General features: G+C 39.2%; 1 protein-coding gene across 1 annotated transcript; it reads left to right on the top strand.

Moving 5' to 3' along the window:
- The first annotated feature begins 1,343 nt into the window (after window positions 1-1,343).
- On the top strand, window positions 1,344-8,202 carry WEE1 (WEE1-like kinase). Its single transcript, XM_010271148.3, has 10 exons — window positions 1,344-1,919; window positions 2,465-2,525; window positions 2,615-2,681; window positions 4,765-5,028; window positions 5,624-5,691; window positions 5,817-5,926; window positions 6,001-6,041; window positions 6,127-6,275; window positions 6,862-7,215; window positions 7,731-8,202. The coding sequence occupies exons 1-10, from the start codon at window positions 1,636-1,638 to the stop codon at window positions 7,827-7,829; spliced, it is 1,497 nt and encodes a 498-aa protein (XP_010269450.1). The 5' UTR covers window positions 1,344-1,635; the 3' UTR covers window positions 7,830-8,202.
- The last annotated feature ends 1,161 nt before the right edge of the window (window positions 8,203-9,363 follow it).

Genomic DNA, 9,363 nt, shown 5'->3' with positions numbered 1-9,363 from the left:
ATCACGTATCCCAAACGTGCGCCTTTTTTGAAAATCAAATTAAAGCGAGCGCCCTCAGTACGGACCAAAATCCTCCTGCTACCTTATGAACTCCCCGCGCCATGACAGAACCCTTGTCGCAAGGAGTGGGGGGCAATTGATGAAGGGAAATTTGGCCCGACCTTGCACTCACCCGACACGCGGCAAAAGCAAGCAACTCGGGGCAGCAGAGCGCCCGAAACGAGCACCGAAAGTAACGAAGTCCAAGCTCACTACTGAGCCCGAACTCCACCAGACCGGATTCTCTACTAGGAGCCCGAGCTCCCTACCAAGAACCCGAAATCCCTACTGGGAGTCCGAAGCTCCCTACTGAGAACCCGAGCTCTCTATTAAGAACCCGAGCTCCCTACTGAGGACCCGAGCTCCCTGCAAGGAGCCCGGACTATCTCGGGTTCTAAGCCACGGCCGTGACCCGAGCTGGCCCATGGCAGCTCGGAACACTCCCCAAACCGAACTCAAGACACCTCGCTCGCCACTCCAGCACTTCGCTTTCGAAACATCAGACTGACCAAACGTACCTGACACCGAGGACGTCCGTATCCAAGGGCGGCGTACCTGACTGATTTGGGATCTGACGCCTGACAGCCGCATTTCAAACGGCCTCTTTCTACCGCCACTTGCCACCGTCATTACCAGCCGCAGAGACGGCTCCGACAAAAGGAGCAGTGGCGGTTCTGTCCGGCCAGAGGGGATGACATCCGAACTGACAGGAGCTCAGAGATAATCATGCCCGACCTGACAGAAGCCTGGAAGTGAATGCGCGAGGTGGTTATAACAGGCTCCCTACCCCCCAAGAACAAGGTATGCTAACTTTCGCGCTATCTGGCTTATCTTGCCTTTGAAAGATTCTAACTTGAGCTTCGGAGCCCTTACGCCGGGTTCTCCCCGGAGCTTCTTCACCCGCTCCGTTTCAGGTCCCCTGCCACTCAGTTTAGAGGCAAGATCATTGACAGCTAAGACCGGCCGGATTGTGCATCATCAACTCCCAAACCCGACATTGTGAAACCCCAATAGAATATAGAAGGTGGATATTTGTAATTTATCTAAATTAAAAGGTAATATAAATTTGCCATATATTAAGATCACTTGGAAGAAGTTGGAACATGTTTTGTTGGGAGAAGATATCAGCTCACCCTACATCCGGATCATGCCTACAAAACACGTTCCAACCGTCTTACCAACGTAATATTACACCGCATATCTCATACATGGCGGGTTTCACATCTCAGTATGAAACTGGGACCATTTTTTCGCATTAAAAAAAATCTGAAATACATTGACGGTCTCGATATCTCTATCAAAACACCGACGGTCTCGATTGTTTGAGATGTCCGTATTTGGAGACGTTGCAGGAACTGTGAAGCGTCTGTAGCACTTGATCAGATCGGATTTTCTCGATGCGAGAAAAAGCCGCGCAATTTTAAACTTCGAGCGCCTTTTACCGATGCAGTGCTGAGTACTCCATTCATTTGTCTTTTGGGTAATCGAGTTATCGACTATCGAGATCGATATCGATAGAGAGAGAGAGAGAGAGAGAGAGAGGGGCGAGGGAGAGGTACATAACACCTGAGACGTTGAGCGGGAGGTCTGTGGCTGATGAAGAGAAGAACCCTAAGGAGGAGCAGGAGAGAGGGGAGCAAAATGAAGGGTACTGTCGCAAGGCAATTTCCTGTTCAGCTGGGTCAGGTATCTCTGCTTCCTTTCCAACAGCCATCTTCCTCCTCTAACCCTTATCGCTTCCAGAAGCTCTTGGAAGCTGAAAGGAACGAGGAGGAAGAGCAACCTAAGCCCTCTTCACTGAGCCTCGATGTAGACGCCGATTTGGATGTCGATTTTAGCCTCGACGAGAAGGATTTCATTCTCAGCCAGGACTTTTTCTGGTAATCTCGCTTCTCTTCCAAATGCTCTTGTTCGCCCTCTTTTCAACATATCGATTTGGAGCTTGTAATTTGGGTCGATTATTAATTTTTGTTTTTTGAAGTTTTCAAGATGATAGTTCTCAGTTTCGATTGAATAACTTGGAAAAAAAAGATAACTTGTTTTTGTTCATCGTTCTTCGTTCGATTACAGATTTTTTGACATGGAACTTGGGAAAAGATTCATGAGTTCCAGGAAAACAATTGTGTTTTTCTAGTTGTTTGCTGTTGTTGACGATCCGATCTGGCCAATCAGAGCATGCCAGCCAACTGGTCGTTGTGGGGGGCGCTCCCTCTGCATCCTTTTAACCTTCCCTTTTCAATATCTCAGTCTCATAAATAATGGCTTGAAATGAATTTCAAAAACATTTTATTTTGATTATTGAGCTTTTCATGTTTTTGTGTTCTTACTTAGATACTTGAATAAAGAAGAGTCCAGTGCTTGAAGTCTCAAACATCTTTTACATTTCTTCGTTTTTATTCTCCTAATTTTAATTATCCGAATGCAGCACTCCGGATTATATTACTCCAGATGGGCAGCAAATCTCCAATAGTCTGGATTGCAATAAGGTTATGTTGTTTGTATGGTTATGATCATGTAACTCGCTATTAATTTCGAATCATCACTTTTCATTTTTGTCATTTGTTTACTTTATCAGGAAAATATCCCCTGTCCCAAATCACCAGAAAAGTTGAAGACAGTTAGAAGCAAAAGACAAAGACAAGGTAAGCTTTCTTGCTGTAGGGAATTATAGAAATTCATTTTCCTTTACCTATTTCTTTTGTGATATTCTATCGAGTATTCTTTTGATATTTGCTGTGTATAGACATACTGAGCTTCCACTTGATTGCGTCTTACTCTGCAAAGGACACCTCATATATGCTAATAGCTAGTCGATTGAGTTGCTATATTTAATTAACTACTGCTTGGATAAGATGGAAAACCATGGAGGATCTTTAGTTAAACTCCCGTTCAGTCTACTTTACACTTGAGACCTTGGAAGTATAAGGTCAAAGGTTGGCTTTTACTTTATGGTTAGCAGCTAGCAGGCTGTCATGGGTTTTATGAATTTAATGCAGTAATTTATTTCCAGGTACTATCAATGGTAAGATGGGCCTGTTGATGATACCTGAAACTCCATGGCCTTATCTGACATTTGATTATCTCAGATTTGGATGAGCCATATACACTTTTGAATCGGATCTAGATGGGGCAAGTAGTATCCGATTGAAAATTGGATTGGATTTGGATATTCCCATCCAATACCATATAAATCTGACTTTGATACATATATTTATACATGTTAATATATATTATTTAATATTATAATTATATGATTTACTAAAACCTTGGGAAAATTCCCGATCAGTACACTGTACTTTGGCTTGAGTGACAATTTGGTCTCTGAACTTTAAAATGCGGCAATCCAGTACCCGAACATTCAAAATGTGACAATCCAGTACCTGCTGTTAACTATTCCGTTAATCAACTATTAATTGACATTTGAAAAGTCAAAAATGCCCTTCATATTGCCATCTAATTCTCTTTATCAACCATCCAAACATTGACAAAAAACTGAACAGTTCCAAATTCTAACCTCTTCTATTCAAAATAGCTGGTGAGTATTTAGAAGCATATAGAATTTGGGGCTGTTCATTTTATTGTCAATGTTTGGATGGTTGATAAAGAGAATTAGATGGCTTTCTTAGGGCATTTTTGACTTTTCAAATGTCATTTAATGGCTGATTAATGGATTTGTTAACAACAGGTACTGGATTGTCACATTTTGAAAGTTCAGGTACTGGCTTGTCACATTTTGAAAGTTCAGGTACTGGATTGTCACATTTTGAAAGTTTGGGTATTGAATTGCCTCATTTTAAAGTTTGGGGACCAAATCGTCACTCTAGCCAAAGTACAGGGTACTGATCAGGAATTTTCCCTAAAACCTTTAGTGTATTTAGTACATAACTGACATCTGATTTGACTTTGATATATTATATACATAATTGAATTTTAGGGTATATTACATATAAAACCTTTGTTCGTTTTTATTGAATTTTAAGTCTTATTTTGAATAAAAAAACTTAAACCCTTGTTTTGATAAAAAATAAAGCTTTTAGTGTATTTATTACATAATTGGGCATCCGAACTTTACAACTTTATATTGGGGCCTAGAGTAAGCCCATTGGAGTTGGATGAACTCTGAACTCTGAAAATCTGATAGAAGTTGAACTCGGGTGCATTGTTCGTACATCTGATTGGATTTAGATGCCATTGATTCCTTATTGGATCAAACTCAGAATTAAGTGAATCTGATCTGAATCTAATATGATTACAGGCTTATGGTAAAGGTTTATGAGTTATTTTTCAATATGTTCCATTCTTTTAGCTAATAACAATTTGCAACTTTCTGTGTTTCTTTTATTCATGCCAATTAACTATGTAAAAATGATACAGTTTTAGAAAAACATGATCAATCGGATAGTGGATATTATTTACCTAATAACTCTTCATGGTTAATTTTGGTTTTGTATTATCAATTGATGATTGCTAAATATCTATATATTACCTTTATTTCTTCTGTTGTTTCTGTTATAAAATTCTCTTCGTTGTAGTAATTACAGTAGGACAATTTTGTTTCTGATTTTTAGTTGCATTTTATGTTTTCATTTTTTTTAATACCTGTAAATGAATGCTTTTCTATCCTTTTTTTCTTTCCTTTTTGCACTTTGATATCTCTCTCAGTGATATGATTTCTTCTAGTCTTTTCCTGCTTATTTGACATGTAAACATTCCTCATTTTCTCAGAGGGTTTCTTGGCCAATTCTCTCAGTTCCAGCATGCTCTGCAATCAAGTGATGGATCTTGAATCTGATTCTTTTGATCAAGATGATCTTAAGACAGAAAATCCATCTGTAGTTGCATCAGAAAAGAAAATGAATTATGTTTCACAATCTGCTGTGGCTTTGCGCTGTCGTGTTCTGCCTCCCCCTTGTATCAGGAACCCCTATATAAAGGAAGTTGGAGAAACAGATCTAGATCCTCTTGGTAGCCGGAGAGCAAAGTCAACAGGTATAAATTTAGTTCAGTCTTTTGTTTTTAATTTAATGAAGAGGATTATTTTAGAATCTCTAGGTTATTTTCTTAAGACAATAACCTCCAAATGTTTTTTCCATATTGACATCCCATCCGCAAATTTTCCCTTTCTGAAATTGGTAGAATGCATCTGTTGGTTGTTTTTTAACAAGGAATTCAGATTGCTACATATGGATAAATTATGACATAACAACCTATCCAATATACTTGGACATTTGTACTGTGGTCCTCTTTGGAGTTGCAGGGGACATTTGTACTGATGGTTGGTTTGGTTCTCTTGCCTGCCTGAACCATTGATAGCTTTATTTATTGAAGGTGATTCCCCGAGGGAACTTGTAGATAACAGTAAGATTGGGTGGGTGGTTGTGACCAACTCAAACAATGTGGTGTACACTGTACACGTAATTTTTTATATCATGTTTTAATTTAAATTTGGAAAAAAAGTTTAATTATTACTAATAACTGATAAAAACAATTGTTAGACTTCAACACATTTTTTTTTTGGTGGAAAGAAAATTAGATGAAACAAAAAAAGTAAAAGGGCCTTAACATATGATGCTCTGGACTGCAGGTTTTTTCTCTTCAGTTGTTGGTGGAGATGGCCTTTCTCGCTATCATACAGATTTCCATGAGATTGAGGTAGTGCCCAATTTCATTTCATCTTTAGCTGAATCATCAATTATGTTTTCAGTCCTTACTCCTTGGTTGGGGATTTCCTTGCCTGATCCATTTTTTTTTGTGATTTTGACCTACCTTTCTTTCAGCAAATTGGCTATGGGAACTTCAGCCGTGTCTTCAAAGTTCTAAAAAGAATTGATGGTTGCATGTATGCAGTGAAACATAGCATTAGGCAATTGCATCAGGACACAGAAAAGTACTTCCTTAATGCTTCTTATTTAATCAACCTGAGTTGTTAGAAATTGTTTCTTATGTTGTTTGTCTTTGTAGGAGGCAGGCTCTGATGGAAGTTCAGGCTCTAGCAGCTCTGGGTATGTGAACCAGTCTTTTTCAGTTTCCCCTTCCAAATCCTTGCACAAATTGTTCTTGCGTTAATGGGATTGATATCTTTGCCAGGGTCTCATGCAAACATTGTTAATTACTATACCTCTTGGTTTGAAAATGAGCACCTCTACATTCAAATGGAGCTCTGTGACTGCAGTCTATCCATTAAAGAATCTTCTCCGTTTTTTAGCGAGGGAGAAGTCTTGGAAATTATGTATCAGGTTAGTCTGAATTTATTCTTTCTTCTAATCCTAACATTGGACCATAATCTCTTATTTTTAGTTAAGGATCCCCTCCCAAACTTCTACAAATGCCAGATATTGACATATTTGTGTACCCAGAAAAAGAGAGAAAATGGAAAGTTGTACTAGTCTTTTGTATAAAGATTCATGTGAATTGTCATCATTTGTAATGGGAGAAACAAATGGGATTATGCATCTTTCTATAGCTTTGCACAAATCTAGTCGGCTCAAGTTGCACCCCTATATAGTAAGTAATGGGTCAATCGATATCCAATTGCTTCAAGGGGCCATTGCTTGGTGCAATGTTAAAATCTAGGGCTGAGTCCTGACAAGCATGAGAATGTGGTTTTGAGTATGAGTAGCCACTTCATGTTAAATATGCTGTATGTTAGGTCCATGTTCACTCCACCCTCCTATGGGTCTATGACCCTGGATTGCTGGGAGTCAGCATCAAGTAATGACTATTTGTAGAATCTTGTTGCTGCTGTTATTTTTCAACTTGGCAAATTTCAGTCCTTTCCACTAAATGTTATTTCTGGTTATTATGATACCAAGATATGTACAGATTGCTCAGGCATTGCAGTACATACATGAACGGGGAATAGCTCACCTGGATGTAAAACCTGATAATATTTATGTCAAGAATGGAATTTATAAGCTTGGTGATTTTGGTTGTGCAACTCTAATCGATAGGAGCCTACCAATTGAAGAAGGTGATGCACGTTACATGCCCCAGGAGATCCTGAATGACAAGTATGAGCATCTTGAAAAAGTTGACATCTTCTCCCTGGGGGTTGCCATTTATGAGCTTGTTAGAAGATCACCATTGCCAGAATCAGGGCCTCCGTTTTTGAACCTCCGAGAGGGAAAGATACCATTGCTTCCTGGGCATTCTCTACAATTTCAGAACTTACTCAAGGTATAATACTAAAGATGTTCACTTGTGTAGCATCACTCGAATTTTCTTTTCAAGGGAAATCTTTTTTTTAACCCGAGTTTTAAAGGACATGGTTTAAAAGCATTTCTACTCTTGAATCTTGACACACAAATTTTCCATATTGAGAGTTTCTTTTCACTGAATCATGTATTTTTTTTTTCACTTTTTGCTCTGACAATTTGATAGGAGACCTGTTACATTACATGAGTTTGAAAACGTTGAGATATTGTATGTTAAGCATATTGACACACCTTGTATTGGATGTATTTTACTGATACTTTGAACCTTGCTACAAGACAATCTGCTGTTTTCTCTATATTTTCAGAATCACGATTTTTAAAATTCAAAGTTTTCTTGAAGGTAAGTCTACATTGGTAGTTGGTACCATTTTTGAACTATGTTCAGACTTTTTGGTGAATAAATTAGTTCCTCTCTCATCCATACATCAACCCTTGCTGGCCACAATTTAATGTTTCCTCTATTCTATCTTCTATCAGGTTATGTTGGATCCTGATCCTGTTCGACGACCTTCTGCTAAAGAACTATTAGAAAATCCTATTTTTGACAGGGCACGCAAAATTTCAAGGACGAAGTAACAGTATGATCTTGGAAGTTGGATTTTTGTTTTTTTGATGGGGACTAAAAGCTGCATGTTGGAGATTGTATATGCAGACTGCTCTGGCCAATCTTTTTCTTGGAATGGGGTGGGAGAAAGTTCAGGTTGCTCAATTTCGTAAGAGCAGTTGTCTCTGATATTTGTACCAGTTTTCCCTTTATGGTGCAGCGTGCAGTTTTTTGTAAAGAAAAAAATGCCATGGATGAATGAATCATCAATCCTGTATTTTGTTGTGAAAATAGTAATTAATTTGGGATTAACACTCAAAAAATCCCTCGCTCGTTTTGTTATGGACGTGAAAGAACTTCATCTGATCAAAGCATAGCTTGAACAAGCCTCCATTTGCTATCAAAGTCTCTAATTGTTCTATTATTTTTTGAGTTCGGATCTGCTCCCATTAAAAAAATGCTTCCAACATGATCTATTCCCGCACATCTCAAAACATATTTCGTATAAAATTGGAGATCACATCTCTGCCCCACAGCACATCCCCGCTGTGTGTGTTGGGAACATCTCCCGATGATGGTATCAGAACCGATTATGTCATCACCAGGGGATGTTCCCAATACACAGCAGGGATGTGCTGTGGGACGTTGTGGGGCGGAGATATGATCTCGCAAAACGTATTCAAATATTCAATAACGACTGTATTACTTGGGAAAATATCGATCACCTGTTCATTAATTGCAACATCTCTAAACAAGTCTGGCAGCTAGTTGGGATTAAGCTCCCTGGGCCTAATGGAGGAAGTCAAGAGCCATGAACTATGTGGAGGAAGGGAGAGGGAACATGTAAAATCTGAAAGCCGGTTGTTTGGAACTGCTGACTGAAGGCTCCATTAAAATCAATTTTGATGCCACCTGTGACGACGGGTGGTAACTGTTCTATTGTGTCTATTGCTCGTGACCACATTGGCAAGATTCTTGACCTTAATGAAATTAATGCCTATGGGATTGGAGTTGCTACAATTAACACTGCGGAAACCTGAGCTGCGTGGGAAACTATCAACCTCGCCATCAACTTCAAAGATTTTCCGATCACCATTGAAGAAGGAGACTCAGAACTAGTCATTGACTGCTTGAAGAATTCGGTGGAACCCCGTGGAGGATTAAGAATATCATAGGTGAATGCTTCGTCTGTGTACTACTGTTACTATTGATTCTGGTATATATTCTTTTATCACTCCTATAGAGTAGAGAAGAGAAGCAAATCAGTCGGCGGACTGATTGACTCGCACGTAATGTCTATTCTAGTCGTCCCATTAGTAGTAATAATATTCCTATGGAATTAGAGTCTATCTGATTGTTGGGTCGAGTTACCCCCGTCTTGTGTAGCTCTTTGTTTTTCTCCCTTTCTATTGCATGTTGGGTTGGGCTAAAGTGTTGGGTCTAAGTTTGGCCCTGAAATTTGTGGGCTCGTGCCTAAATACGAATCTTAACCCATGCCTAAAATTGTTGGGCTGGGTCAGGCCGGAATGAAAGTAATCACCCTTTTGTCAATTTATCATTCTCATA

This window comes from Nelumbo nucifera, chromosome 4, assembly GCF_055504915.1.
Source record: "Nelumbo nucifera cultivar China Antique chromosome 4, China Antique-T2T, whole genome shotgun sequence".
NCBI lineage: Eukaryota > Viridiplantae > Streptophyta > Magnoliopsida > Proteales > Nelumbonaceae > Nelumbo > Nelumbo nucifera.
This window is presented reverse-complemented; position numbering and strand designations above follow the sequence as displayed.

Bases quoted from the DNA above. Each gene is read 5' to 3' on its own strand.
- WEE1 (XM_010271148.3), top strand. From the start codon at position 1,636: ATGAAGAGAAGAACCCTAAGGAGGAGCAGGAGAGAGGGGAGCAAAATG. The intron at 2,526-2,614 runs GTTATGTTGTTT...TTACTTTATCAG, and splicing joins ATAGTCTGGATTGCAATAAG to GAAAATATCCCCTGTCCCAA. The intron at 5,029-5,623 runs GTATAAATTTAG...TCTGGACTGCAG, and splicing joins CCGGAGAGCAAAGTCAACAG to GTTTTTTCTCTTCAGTTGTT.